The sequence below is a fragment of the Tupaia chinensis genome, unplaced genomic scaffold (genome assembly GCF_000334495.1).
Source record: "Tupaia chinensis unplaced genomic scaffold, TupChi_1.0 Scaffold000095_1, whole genome shotgun sequence".
NCBI classification, from domain to species: domain Eukaryota; kingdom Metazoa; phylum Chordata; class Mammalia; order Scandentia; family Tupaiidae; genus Tupaia; species Tupaia belangeri.
This window is the reverse complement of record NW_006159557.1, coordinates 1,965,434-1,979,891: the sequence shown is the minus strand read 5'-3', so window position 1 is coordinate 1,979,891 and position 14,458 is coordinate 1,965,434. Positions and strand designations below refer to the sequence as shown.

At 40.8% G+C, this 14,458-nt stretch overlaps 1 protein-coding gene across 1 annotated transcript in view; it reads right to left on the bottom strand.

The window, feature by feature from the left end:
- Positions 1-14,458, bottom strand: part of NYAP2 (neuronal tyrosine-phosphorylated phosphoinositide-3-kinase adaptor 2) — a 202,544-nt gene that overhangs the window by 44,064 nt on the left and 144,022 nt on the right. The window contains exon 6 of the mRNA XM_027769884.1: positions 12,152-12,255. Within this exon, the coding sequence (XP_027625685.1) occupies positions 12,152-12,255 (104 nt within the window). The remainder of the gene's footprint in view (positions 1-12,151; positions 12,256-14,458) is intronic.

Below are 14,458 nucleotides of genomic sequence, written 5' to 3'. Positions count from 1 at the left end.
TGTTTTTTTTCTCCTTTTAAAGTGTCTGTTCATAGGACTGCTGTGGAAGCCCAGAAGCCAGATAAATCTTGGTGAATACATTATTTGTTCCTTATGTGTTGTTGGTTAAATCTACACCTGGACTGGAGAAGCGTGTGTGTGTGTGTGTGTGTGTGTGTGTGTGTGTAAGAGTGTGTGTGAGTGTGTGCACATGTTGTGGAGGGAGTCTTTCAGAAGGTGGAAAGGGTTAGACTACTCAAGTGTTTATGTCACAGGACACATAAGCACACTGCATACACACTTGTGCACATGCACACGTGCCTGGTTAATTTCTCACAGCACTGGGCCATGTTCCACAAGAGGATGATAGGGATGAAGAGAGATGGGGCTTTCTTCCGGGATCCACATCTCCATCCCCATCTCACCGTAGGGCAGCTTGCTCTTAGGTGGTGCCCTGCTCTGTTGGAGTCCTGTTAAATCCACCCTCTCTTCTGTGACTTATCTAGCAAACAACACACTCATCCAGCAAAGTTAAAGAGTAAGACCTGGAAAATCAATGAGGAATTAAACAAATGGATGAAAGAAAGTACAGGAAGCTAAATTTTAGGAAGAGAGCAAATTCAGAGAGGAAGCTAAGTACGAGGCTGTAGTTTATGTACAAAGCAGAGGTTTAGGAAATAGAACCCAGGCTTACTCCAGGTGCTTGCTCGCACTTACCGCCTTCAATTGGTAGTACACACTCTCCCCTCCAGCCTCATGTCTTGCATCACCAAAAGCTATCTTAGGGAACAGCTGGTGGCGCAGTAGTTAAGCTGCTGGACTCCCGCAGTTTGAGTCCTGAACCTCCTGGCTCGCTCGCTCTCTCGCGCTCTCTCTCTCTCTCTCGCGCTCTCACTTTCTCTCTCCATCACTCACTGCTGAGAGTACATACCCTATAGCAAATTAAAAGATAATAACAGTAATAATAATAGATAAAACTAAATAAGTAACTATTGAAAAAAGAAAAAAGAAAGCTATTTTATAAATATACTTTATTTGGGGAGGTACTTTCAGCCTGAAGAATATTGTTGATTTGTGGCACAGAATTAAGAACACAGGTTTGTCCACTGGGTAAGCTGGGTAGAGAATTAAAGGTCTCTAGTGCTTCTTGAGAAAGGCACTCACGGTGGACACATATTTATTATTCTGGGTGAAGCATAGTGCAACTCTGAGCCGGTATGCCGATAGTATAAACACTGACTGCTAATCATGTCATTTAAGTTGGAGGGAAATTCACCAACTAGTTACAGAGACCGCTCTTTTCAGGAAAGACTCCTAACTATATATTTCAAACATGTGCATGGTAAACAAAAGAAATCAAGAAGGAATTCTCAAACTTAGCCGGTGAAGCTTTTTCTGTTCTTTTTCTTTTCAGTCTGCAAGAGAGGGATAATGATCTCCTTTCCTAGAGACTCAGGTCGGATTAAGGGAATTACAATGCATGGAAGATGTCATAAATCCTAATGAAAACAGCTCCATCTATTCATAAATAATGCATAGAACTCAGAGATCACTGGCTGTAATTCATTCCTTAACCACATTCAAACGTATAAAAAAAAGGTATAGTTAAAAGTTAGACAAAATTGCACGAATAAACGTAACTAAAAAGATGCAAAACAAATACCATCAGAAAGTTTTGTCTTGCCTTTCTACACGCATTATGTGTACGACTGATACAACATGTCCTCTCTGTCATCCAACTGTTTTGTCCCATTCAATTGCTTTTGAGTCAAGTGCAGCCTGCAAAGCGCACTTCAGATGCTAGGTGGCGCCTTGCACCCACCTAATGTTAGGTTATTTCCCCAAGCTGCCTTGACCAGCCCTCTCTAGAGCCTCATATTCATGCCAATAGCTAAATCGATATATATTATAGTGTGTCTGCTGTGGATAAGAAAACACAGCATTTAAAATTGTGATCTTAGGAAGCTCTCAGTACATACTGAGGCTGGTAAAAAATAATAATAATAATAAAATGTATCCGGCATCTCTGCAACTTTTGTCCTGACCCTAGCAGATAATAGCTTCCTCTGTAGCCTTAACATTTTTATTACATTTGTTCATACCATAATGCAAAAGAAAGAGCAAGTAGCATTACGGGACAGGTGAGCTACTGTTTCTGAAATGACACCTGTCACTGGTGTCTACTTGCTTTGCTCCAAACCACACATGGGTCTTACAAGTGAAGGAGAAATGTTACATACAGATTCCCTATGAAATAGTAAATAACCAAGTGTCTAATGGTCGATTGGCGGGGGGAAGAAGGAATAATGAATATAATTAGATCCAGTGGTTTACAAAGGATGGAATGGAGGGAGCCAATTTGCGTCAAGCACAGGCAATAAGGAGATGCACTGCCTACAGAGAGTTTAAAATCAGTGATAAAACTGACTAAAACTCTGTCTTCCTTTTATTAGTGCCATGTGCTAGCAGTTCTATCCAAGATCCATGATACTGGGTGGACCGAACCCCTCCCTCTTCTCCGCCTCTTTTGCAATATCACTGACTAAAACTATTCTTTTCCTCAGAATTTTTCAGCAAGAAGGAAAGTAGAATTTTGGAAGCAATAAAGCTACAAGGGAAGGAAGAGAGAATTTATACTTTTCCAGCAAGTGTCATGTCTAGGACTTTACACGTATATTTCGTTCGTCTTCAACTACACCCGTACAAGGCAGATGCTTTTCCTCCCCATCTTACAGATAAGAAAACAGACTCGGAAAAGCTGAGCAACACAGTCACAGTCACACAGCTAATGACTGGCAGAGCCAGGGCTCGAACACGCTCTTACTTCCTCTAAATATAAGGGTTTTTGTTTGTTTGTTGTTTTTAATTTATTCATTTTTACTTGTTCATTCACTTATGTTAATTTGACCAGAGAAGATACAGAGAGAGAGAAAGTGAGAAAGCAAGCCACCAGGTCCAGGACTCGAACCGTGGTTGACCATGTGGGAGTGTCCAGCTCCTCAACTACCACACCACCTGCTGGTCCCAAATCTCAGGTTTTTATTCAGCCTAGTAGTTAAGATCGTAGACTCTTGTTTAACAAGTACAACACATTAGGCGAGACATGTCACCCCACTTTGAAATCCACAGTTGTAACGTGGGATAACAATCATCCATCGCACAGATTTGTACAGAGTGCACTGACAATGACGCAGGTACATTCCGAGCGCAGTCCGGGCACACAGTAGCACATCAGAGATGACGGCAAGTGACACATGGCTTTTATTTTGTTTATCTAACCTTTATTAATAACCCTGAGTAACTCACTGTCTTTTTCACATGTTAAAGAAAATGGAGCATATCCTTCGGCCTCTTTGCACTTGTGTGGCTGAAGAGAGGGACACAAGCAGGTACTGGGGACAGCAGGGTCAGAGGGCAGAGTCTGTTTAGTCCTGTCCAGTCCCCACCCCTATTGTCAATTGGTTCAAGGAAAACATCCTCTGGTTTAACTCACTCTCCCTCCTTCTCCAAGGCAACAAATGGCAAGATTCTTGAAGTCAGGAATGATTTTTTTTCTAGTAAACAATGGAGTTAGTGAGAGGCTGGTCAGGAGATTAGTAGACCTTATAAGGCAAACCCCAGAACAAGCGGGTGGCATAGTAGTTAAGGTGCTGGCCTGTCACGTAGCTGATTGCAGTTCAAGTCTTGGACCCAGTGGCTTAAAACTCATACTGCTTGTGTGTGCATACATGCCGAGAATCTCAGGAGGAGATAGAGGAGAAGGGATTGCGTGCGGTGTGGCCATCTCCCATGAGGGGCAACTTTTCACCTTCTGACTCTGCCTCTCTGGCAAGCATACATGCCCTACAGCAAAAATCTCTCTCTTAAAAAAAAAAAAAAAAGTGAACCCCAAATATTCTGCCACTTGAAGTATACAAAATTTAAAAAGCATCCAATGGCTAAACAATATGTCACAATTACTCAGTCTATGTTGCAATTGTGTAAAAAAATAATGAGTTACTGCCATCTGAATTCTATGATGCCAGTAAAAATCAAGTAATTCCAACATTTCATTACATGTATTGCTGGGTTCAGCTGCTATTTCAAGATAATTTCTTTTTATCTTTTACATGACATTTATTAAGGCCCACAGAGAGCTCTCCGAAGAACTGAAGCTTAATATTTTAACCAACCAGTAAGAAAAAAATAATTGTAGAGAGCATACATAAGTTAATGCTTGGGGGGCCAGCAGATGGCTTAGCAGTTATGTCACTGGATTCCCACACGGTCACCCACTGTTCAAGTTATAGACCTAGTGGCTTGAAACACATGCTGGGGGCCAGTAGGTGGTGTGGGGGTTAAGGGCGCTAGACTCCCACATAGCCGACCCTGGTTCAAGTGTCGGACCTGGTGACTTGCGTTCTCACTTTCTCTCTCTCTCTCTCTCTCTCTCTCGCTCGCTCTCGCTCTCGCTCTCACTCTGTCCTTCTCTGGTCAAATTTAAATAAACAAATAGATAAATAAATTTAAAATAAAATAATTCTTTTAAAAATAAAGAAAGAAAAAAGAAACTTTCACTGAGAAGTGTGTATGCGTGCCCAAGATCCCAGGAGAAGAATGGAGGAGAAGGGATTGAGGTGTAGCTGTTCCCCTGGGGAGTGATTTCTCACTTTCCCTCTCACTGTGTCTGTCTCTCTGTCTCTCTGTCTCTCTCTCTCTGGGGAGCCCTAAGGCAAAAACCTCTTAAGAAAAAGATAATGCCTTTCTCTTTTTTTGCGCTTGTATTATTTCAGCACAACTATGCTGTCAGTCATGGCACAGAAGATCAGCTTGGCCACTGATATTTTTATGTGTAATATGAATTTATTCCAGGTTTCACAGAACTACTTCCAATTTTCCTGATAAATATCATTATAGCAACTAACCATAATTCCTTTATAGCATAATCTTTGTTAACATAACACTTTATTTTACAATTTGAAGTTGGTGCAGATGATTGCTTCTCCCCTGGGCCGCACATCGGGATGTTGCAGTGCAAGCTTAGTGGGGGTTTCCCCAGTGCCCCTACCGGGCTTTTCCATGTTTGGAAATAGATATGGAGCTGTCTTGGATACAGAGGGAAGCAAGCAGTAAGAGCCATTTGTAAAATCTATGACAAAGCCTGGAGGAAGCTTTGCAGCGTTGAGAAACTGTGTATTTATTCATTTATTTATTTTTAGAGAGACAGAGAAAGCCAGTGAGACAGAACGTGAATCTAGCACCTTAACCTCTACACCACCTGCTGACCCCTAGAAGCTGTGTATTGATGAAGCACGTTTAGCTTTTTCTCATTAGCCGTGTGTTCTGTTTCTGTCTCTTTTCTACTCCCATAATATGATGTAAATGTGCATGCACAAGGAAATCAGCTACGGAAAGTACAAACTACATGTAGGAAGTTTTATCAGCCCCTGTCTGATAGGAGGACCTGGAATATCAGTGTCTCAAGCAACAATAGAGTCTGCTCCACACTTAAGCAAGGGGCAGTAGAGAAGGGTCCCGTGATCATACTGAGTCAGGATAGCACACGATCCCTAACCACGTATTCTGTGCTTCCTCCCTTCTCAACTCTGTTTTCTTCCATCCACCGCAAAGCGTTAGCCTCTAGATGGGGAGCACTTGAAAATGTTCCCAGCTGATGCCTCTCAAAATGTAAGTCCTAGATTTAATAGGGCATGGGGCTGAATTAAATCATGCACAATCTTAGCAACACAAGTTACAGCTAAGCTAATGATACCCTGAGAATTCATAAGAGAAAACAATGAGGCTCTTCCATCCTAGTTTTGTTTGTTTTCCTTTTCCAGAGCAGTTAATGTTCACAGAAATACTGGAGTGTAAAATACAGAGATTTCCCATACTGCCGTCAGGTTTTGTGGTTGCTTTGCTACTTGATCCTATTGAAGACAAAATTAAGTGAGGATGGGACCAGCAAAGGGCATAATTGTCACATCAATGGACTCCCACATGGTCGACTGTGGTTTGAGTCCCAGACCTGGTGGCTTAAAACTTACACTGGGTGCATTTACGTGTGTGTCCAAGATCTCAAGAGAAGAATGGAGAAGGGATTGTGGCATGGCCATCCCCCGGTGGGTGATTTTGTGCTTCCTCTCTCTCTGTCTCTCTGGAAAGCACATGTACCCTATAGCAATAATTTCTCTAAAAAAAAATATATATGAGAGCACAGCCTTTAAGGTTACATCACTGGGAGTTGGAGGTGGGCATTAAGTTTCCTTTCTGTGTCCTCATTTCACACCCTAGATGTTACTTGACTGTGTCTCCCCTTGTTGTGTGGCTTGTTCACATTCTCCAGGCTCCTATATATTTTATGAGTAAATGTCCTGACTATCTGGAAGTTAAATGAGAACCCAGAACTGACACAGACCTTGAGAAAGAGCAGTAGTCTTCTCTAAGCTCTAAGCAAAGCATTATGAGGGTTATGGGACAGGTCTAAACATTTCACTCATCTGGGGTTTTAAATGCTAAGGAACAGAGAGACAACCAGGCTCTGTAAAAAGAAAATGATTTCAAGAGTACCTAGAGAAAAACATTTATGTAAAGATGCTGAGGAGGTCAACAAAAGGTGACTACATGCCCACACTGCCCTGGGCATTGGAGGAACAGCCCTGATGATGCAGTCCTATCAAGGAATCCACCTAAGTCCTTCACCTCAGTCTTCACATATTCTGATCCCTAATCTCTATGTTCAGATCGGTTATCTTCCTTTACAATAAAATAAAGTGAACAAAAACATCTAGAAAACAATTTTGACATCTGGGCATGTCCACAAACACTCTCCGGACATGCATCAAGCAATGGACTCCTTACTACATTCTTTCATTACTCAAGAGTGCTGGTGGGTGTCCCCATGCAGACATAGCTATGGAGTCCAGTGGAAGAGAACCCACTTCACTGTAGAGGGGTCCTGAGCAGGCTGTGTCATGCTCTAGCAGGGTCACCCAGCTGAAGGTGGATGTCAGGTGCTTGGCAAAAAGTCAGAGGGCTGCCATTCAAAGGAAGAAAAATTTGGTAAATAATCTTAAAGGGGCAAGGCAAAAGGAACTTGGCTTCCTAGCCTGAATAACAGGTTATAACCATACTAAAGGCACAGGGCTGGGTAAGGCCGGTGCTGGGTGGTGAGAATATAGGTATCTTATATCACATGGGATGCAAAAGGTAACATCTTCAGAGGCAAAGGCACTGTTTGGGATGCTAAGATTTAGATCCACACTTCGCATTGTGTGTTGTAAAGAAATTATAAATGGACTTTTCTTTCCCTTTCCCTTAAATCAAACATAATGGTCAGGTTTCAGTTCAACACGAGAATCACTGTTAACTCTGTGAGTCCTGATCCAACCTGAGAATCTATTACTAAAAAAAAATAAAGTGAAGTGTGTGTGTATGTGAGTTTGTGTATGCAGAAGTATGTGCACGCTTCTGCACCTATGTGGAGTGGAGTGACTTTCAACTCCTTCTTCAACAAAGAAGTTCAAACATTTCTTCGGCACGTTTTTCCAAGGGGAGATACTGTTTGGAGACACAGCCTAGCGGCTCCATTTCTTTCTATCTTTCTTTTTCTTTTTTTTTAGAGTTACTTATTTATTTTTATTTTTGAATTACTGTCATTATCTTTTTAATTTGACCAGTGAGTGACAGAGAGAAAGAAAGTGGGAAATGACAAAGCAAGCCACTAGGTCTAGGATTCAAATCGTGCTTGGCCATATGGGAGTCCAATGCCTTAACCACCATGCCACCTGCCACCCCCAAGCTGCCCCATTCTTGAAGGAAAGCATGGGTTTACATGGCCTGCACATCAGTTGTGTGTACTTCAGCTACTGCAGGAGAACTACAGATGGCACCAGTCTTGGGTGGGTCACTGACAGAGAGGCCTGATCTCAGCCTGAGACAGAAATATATGAACATCATCTGCTGTGTCTAAAAGCACTCCCGTTCTTTTCTTTGGAGCACACAGTTCTTTAGTATGGAGGAAAACAAGAGACAAGGAACTGAGCTCCAAGTTTAACAGAAGTGGCTCTGACTTCGGGCACATACATTCAGCCAGATTTCGGATTCGCGCTATGAGAAATGCTAAAACATGCATGTACGTTGCAATGAAATTCCGAGGAAATGCCCATGTCTAGCCTATTTACACGAAGTGAGCTAAGAAAAAATAAAATCTGCTTTTCATCTCTCTGAGTGTTAGAGAATATGATGCTTTCTGGAGCAAACTCTAAATGTTTTAGGATTCACATTTCTTTCTTGAGCTGTTCGTTTTCTTTTGCAAATTTTGAAATTTCAGTCAGACGTGATGACATATTTTATAGCTCTTCTGTTTACTCTAGTTACCTGAAGCAAAAACATTGCAGAGTCAAGCAAACATTAGCTTCACTTGTGTTTACACACAAGGAGTCTTTGAAAAGTTCATGGAAGGAGCCAGCAGGTGGCATGGTAGTTAAGGCACTGGACTTCCACATGGCCAACTGTGGTTCAAGTCCCAGACTTTCCAGCTTGCTTTCTCACCCCTCCCTACCCCCCGTCTTTCTCTGGTCAAATTTAATAATAATAATGATGATGAACAAAGTTAAATAAAAGAATTTTATTTTTAAAAAAGTTCATGGAAAATGCATATTATGAAAAACCTACATATGGATTTAAACATTTTTGTACCAAAATGAACTCCTATTTTAATTCCATTTTTCCAAAATTTCTTGGAAGTTGCCTCATACAAATTCTGGTGGTGGGCATTGCCCTCCTGGTTGCAATTTAAAGAGGCCTCTCACAACCCTGCTGTGATACACTGCAGTTGCATGACATGCTGCAGTACTGGAAGCCGTGTACTGAATGAAGACTGGGGATTGCTTCCCATGTCAGCCTATACACACTGAATAGTAATGTGCCCGTAATTCTGGTTGGTTGAAAAGGGCTTGAGCGGCATGCTGGGGAGGAGGAAAGGGGGCTGTAAGACCCTACGGAGGGTACTTCTTGCTCTTGCTTACAAAATAAATAAGTAATCTTAAAAAAAGAAAAAAAGAGAAACAGCTCAGTTAAGACAATGTAATAAGGACATGGGGATTGACTAAGAAAAAGACCTTCAGTAAGTATTCATTGATTTTAATTAATATTAAGTCATTGGGATAGAAGCAAAGTCTGGTCCAGCTGGTGGCATGGTGGTTGAGGCAGCCGAATCTCACACGGCCAATTACACAGCTAGAATCCTGGACCCGGCAGCTTGGAGAACTCGCCAGACCCATGTACGTGCATGTGCAAAACCCTGAGAGAATGGGGGGAAGGGAATGCAGAACGACCATCCCCTCTTGGGGGTAATTTCTCACTTTCTCTTTATCTCTCTTTCTCTTTCTCTCTCTCTCTCTCTCTCTCCAGTGAATGTACATGTCCTATGTCCTATAGCAACAAAACAACAACAACACAAAGCAAAGTACTTCTGAGTTATGTTTATCCTTTTTTCTCCAAAATATTGAAAAAACTGTATATGACATCTGGTCATCAGCCACAAAGGAGAAGCCCAGAGGCCAGAATTCATACCTTATCCACAATGTGGCTCTATGCCAGAATTCCTGTTAGCAGGTGAGAACTAATAGCATGTAAACTGTGTGGGGCTTCTTCAGTTACGTTTTGAAGAATGAAGAATATTTCATCAGGTAAGCAAGGAGGTGATAATATAAAGGAACATGAAATGTACCTAGTTTCTAGGCTGGAAGTTTACCTAGAGGGACCTGCTTTCACTGAGTTAAAGTGGCTAAGGGTAAAAGAGCTCTGAAGATATGCAGGAGAAAAGTACAGGAAGACAGCGAAGGTACTGAGAGTAATGTAATAGCAAACATCATACACTTGGAAAATTGTATTAATGTAATCCTCTGTAGATTAGCCAAAATACTTTCCTTTTCAGTTTTTTTTAAGAATTATCTATTTAGTTCTACTTCTTCTTATTATTATTATTATGTCTTAAGTTTTGCTACAGAGCATGTGTACTCATGAAAGAAAGAGAAAGAGAGATAGCAAGCCACCAGGTCCAGGACTCAAACTGTTGTCAACCATGTGGAAGTCCAGAGCCTTAACCACCACACCACCTACTGGCTCTCTACTCTCTTTTCAGTATTTAACATTTTTAAACTTTAGTTATTGGTAAATACAATAATTATGGAATAGGTTATATGGTTTAAATGTGTCCCATATGAATTCATGTGTTGTAATTTGGTGAGCCTTTGTGAAGGTATTAAGAGGGTAGGAACTCAATCTTACAAGGAAGTTAAGTAGGGGGACCTTTGGGAAGTGATTAGGATTGAACGAGATTATTAGGGTGGGTCTCACTGCCCTCCCCACCACCTGAGAACTGGTGGGTATATGAGGAAAGGGAAAGAAATTAGAGCAGAGACACATAAGCACAGGCACACACACCCTTGTTCTTCTCTGCTGTTGTCCTCACCACACGATGCCTCATGATCCTGGGGACTCTCACAACAGAAAAATCCTCACCAGATAGGGCCCTTGACTTCGGATTTCTAAAACTGTGAGCTGAATATAACCATAGCCTCTATTTATCATCCAGACTCGGGTATTTCTGCTATTAGCAACACAATGGATTAAAACAATACCTTCAATGAGCTCAGGTTCCAGTTTATCCCAGCAAGGTTGGGTATACTATTATTTATTTACTTATTCTGTGTCCTATTGCTTCTACTTCTTTTATATCCAAACATTGTTTGAGCTCACTACATTTAGTTACAAAAACATTCAACATTTATGTTAAGACACGCAAAATTCTAAACGACACACGAGGTGCCCTTGAGAGAAGACTCTCATTTCTTGTGTTTGTAGATAACTTACATATTCATAAATCAAGACCTGTGTGTATTTAAGCCTGATAAAAGTACTAAGAAATACAATGTCTCTCATTAGAAAAATTGCAATTATTCTGCTTAGTGATGTATTAAAAATAGCCTGACATTTAAAATAATTGATGAATATGTAATTTGCTAATCAGTCATGGGCAGTTTCCAGGAAGGTGTCATCACTGGTTTTATAATTTACTATTTCAGAAGGGTTTCAGGAATTCAGAGATTGAAGCTGAGAAGCAGAGAGAAACCATTATCAGATGACATTATCCTATTTAACACCCATAATATACAATAACAACAACAATTAAACCTCAAAGAAGGTAGATATGTTGAATACCTATCTGGTAAGTTACTGATGGCACATTTATGTGTGGTGTTTTTCCCCCATTCTAAATTCCCCACTCACAACCATGCGCCCAAATGAACATCAGTGCAACATATCATACTGTAGTGGATTAAGTACTATTTTAACTTAGGACTTTATTTCTTGTCTCTTTTCTCCAAGAGATAATAGAGATTTCGTTTACCATGCATGAACACTTACATTCCCTTTCTGAGAACGCTTATGATATTGTTGGTATAATTAAGTCATTTAGTTCAAAGTTGCCTTATTAAGCTACAGTTTTTGGTAAATATCTAGATTATCTTGATGGTCAGTTTGTCTCTATGGCTAAGAAAGAAGAAAGGCTAGCTGCCTTATTTGAGCCAAGTGGGTTGGTATATGAATATTCATAAGGACATCTATATTCACCGCATCTTACAATCATGCTCCAAGCCAAACAAAACTAAAACTGCCACAAATATTACAGTATAATAGAGTAAGAGCTTAAAGGTATGTACAAATTCTTTGACAACATCTGTGCAAGGGTTGTGGACAGAACATTTAAAATAGAAGCTACATAAAACAAAGTAGATAAATTTATCAAATGTTGATAAATTTTCAGAGACAGTATAAAAGTACACAAAACATGGAAGAGAGAAAAAGGTTGTAAAAATAACCGCTAAGCCAATACATAGAGTTCAAGTTTACTACATTCATATTACAGAATGATGGAAACCAGAGACAACAACGATTTGGTAACAAACAGCAAAGAAAGTTTCACTAATCACAAGGAAGAAAGACATTCCTTTTTGGATGAAAACACACACTGTCAAAACTCATCTCCCCCCAAACCCATACACACATAGAAAAATAAAAGCAAATGCAAAAGTTGTCTACAGCAACACACGACAGACAGAGGTGGGAAGCATTTGGCATGTTGCGTCACAGGAAGTCAATCACGATTGGCTAACGATGATGGTACCTGGCTCTGTTGCAGCTCACTGGTTTGCCTGAGAGGAGTAACTGATGGAGGAGGCACACCTGATGCAGATGCAGACCGGCCCAATTTGCAGCTGACTTTAGGTTCTGTGGATGAGGGGAAAGACAAAATACTAGCTGAGCAAAGTCTGCAATAATGAAGTTGCTTTCAGTCTCTCTTCTTGATGTTTGAATACACATGTTTCTCATGTTTACTCATCATTGGCAGGTGATTAAACACTTTCATCATAATTGAATTGACTCTAAAGGGAGCTTTATTCACAGATCAATTTCTAGGGGATAAAGAACAAATCGTGAAATCACATACCTTGCTCTCTTGCACATTTTACCTTATTTAGAGTTAGTTTCCACATGGAGTGACTGTTGTTGTTGTTGTTTCTGAAGCAACATCCACTCAAAAGATAGATAATTTAGTCTTTTCTCTTGGCAACCACATCTGATCCTGCTTCTGTCCTTCACCTCAATTTGTTCCCATGAATGGACTTTGATAGCACCAAATATTCCCAATTCCTAGGACCTAGTTTAAGGTCCTTCTATTGTAAAGTACCCTGTGATCTTGTTTCCTTCTTCTGAACTACTTACCACTCATAAGGCATCTGCACTTGTACTACTAGCTACAGTTTTGAGCGTTTTTGCTGGTAGGGATCGCATGGTAAGGGTTCAATTACTATGCATTTTTCTTTTACTGCAGATAAAACTCAAATTAACCTAGAGAGTGCCACTGCAACTTCTAAAAGAAAATGGAGGCAATGAGAATAATAGAGAATGTGTTGTAAGAGCTGGATTAAGGCCTAATTTCTCTACTTGCTAAGACAGTGGTTTTCACTCAGGAATGTTATGCTCACAGCTCACATTTTGGAGGAACCATAGAGTTTGAAAACCTTCACTTTGTTTTGTGTAGATGATTCTAATAACTGCCCACTCGTCCTTGAAAATCCTCCAGATTCTCTCCGAGGGTGTTTAAATATGCATGTATCATAGGGTGACATAAATAAAATATCACTATATACTAACTTAGGAAGCATACATTTTTGCACACTTTAGGGAATCATCTTTTACCATATAAAATAACAGATAAAGCATCAATTAGGATCCTGGTCAACAGGTTTACTAATGAGTCAGTGATTCTATACATTCCATTGCTAGGTTAGCATATTTAGTCACATGGAATGAGAAAAATCAATATTTTGCTGGAGGGGTGATACAAAATATTGAGTCATCAGAAAAGTTATGACGGGGACCAGCAGTTAGTGTAATGGCTATGTCGCTGGACTCCCATGTCGTCGACTGCAGTTCGCGTCCTGGACCTGGTGGCTTAAAACCCACGCCTGGTGCATGTGTGTGCGTGCCCAAGATCCCAAGAGGAGAATGGAGGAGAAGGGATTGTGCAGTGGCCATCCCCCCCTGGGTGGTGATTTCTCGCTTTCTGTCTTTCTGTCTCTCTCTGTCTGGTGAGCACATGTGCCCTGTAGCAAAAAAAAAAAAATCTCTCTCTCAAAAAAAATTCCTGCTAATTGATTGATAATTACCAGCTGCATTTCAGGAAGAAAAAAAAGAAGAAAAAATAAAAAGAAAACTTATGACGTATTTTTTCCATGCAAAAATGCATCATGACTTTTCCGACAATCCAATATTTAGTTACTGTAAGAGTCTTACTTTTCTTCTTTAGAAAAAATATTTGCCAGAGGGTATGAATATCACCAGAGAGAAGGAGGAAGCACACTCCAATGGGCAGCCCTGCAGCCACTTCTCCGTTTCTCCACCCTGTCAGAATCTGGGGCACACGCACATGCAGACAGCGTGTTTGCAAGCAGCTGGGACTGGGGCTCAAACTGCAGGGCCATGCGGGATCCTGCGCCCTTAGCACCTGGCAAGATGCTTACCATTTTCTTTCTTCTTTCTTTCTTTTATTTTTTAGAGGTTTTTGCCATATGGCGCATGCGCTTGCCATAAAGACAGAGAGACAGAAAATAAGAAATCACCTCCTGGAGGGGATAGCCAAGCTGCAATCCCTTCTCCCTTCTTCTCTCAGGAACTTGGGCATGGACACACATGTACCAGGCATGAATTTAACCCACCAGGTCCGGGTTCAAACCACGGTCAACTACATGGGAGTCCAGCAACATAGCCATTATGCCAACTACTGGTCTCATTTCTTACCATGTTTATGTTGAAGAGATTCTCTGATGAAAGAGATGATCTAACAAAATAAAACATCTTTTCTACCACCTAATGTACACAAACATTAATTATCTCTGCTTAGGTTTCCGCTGAGATCTTGACTTAATTA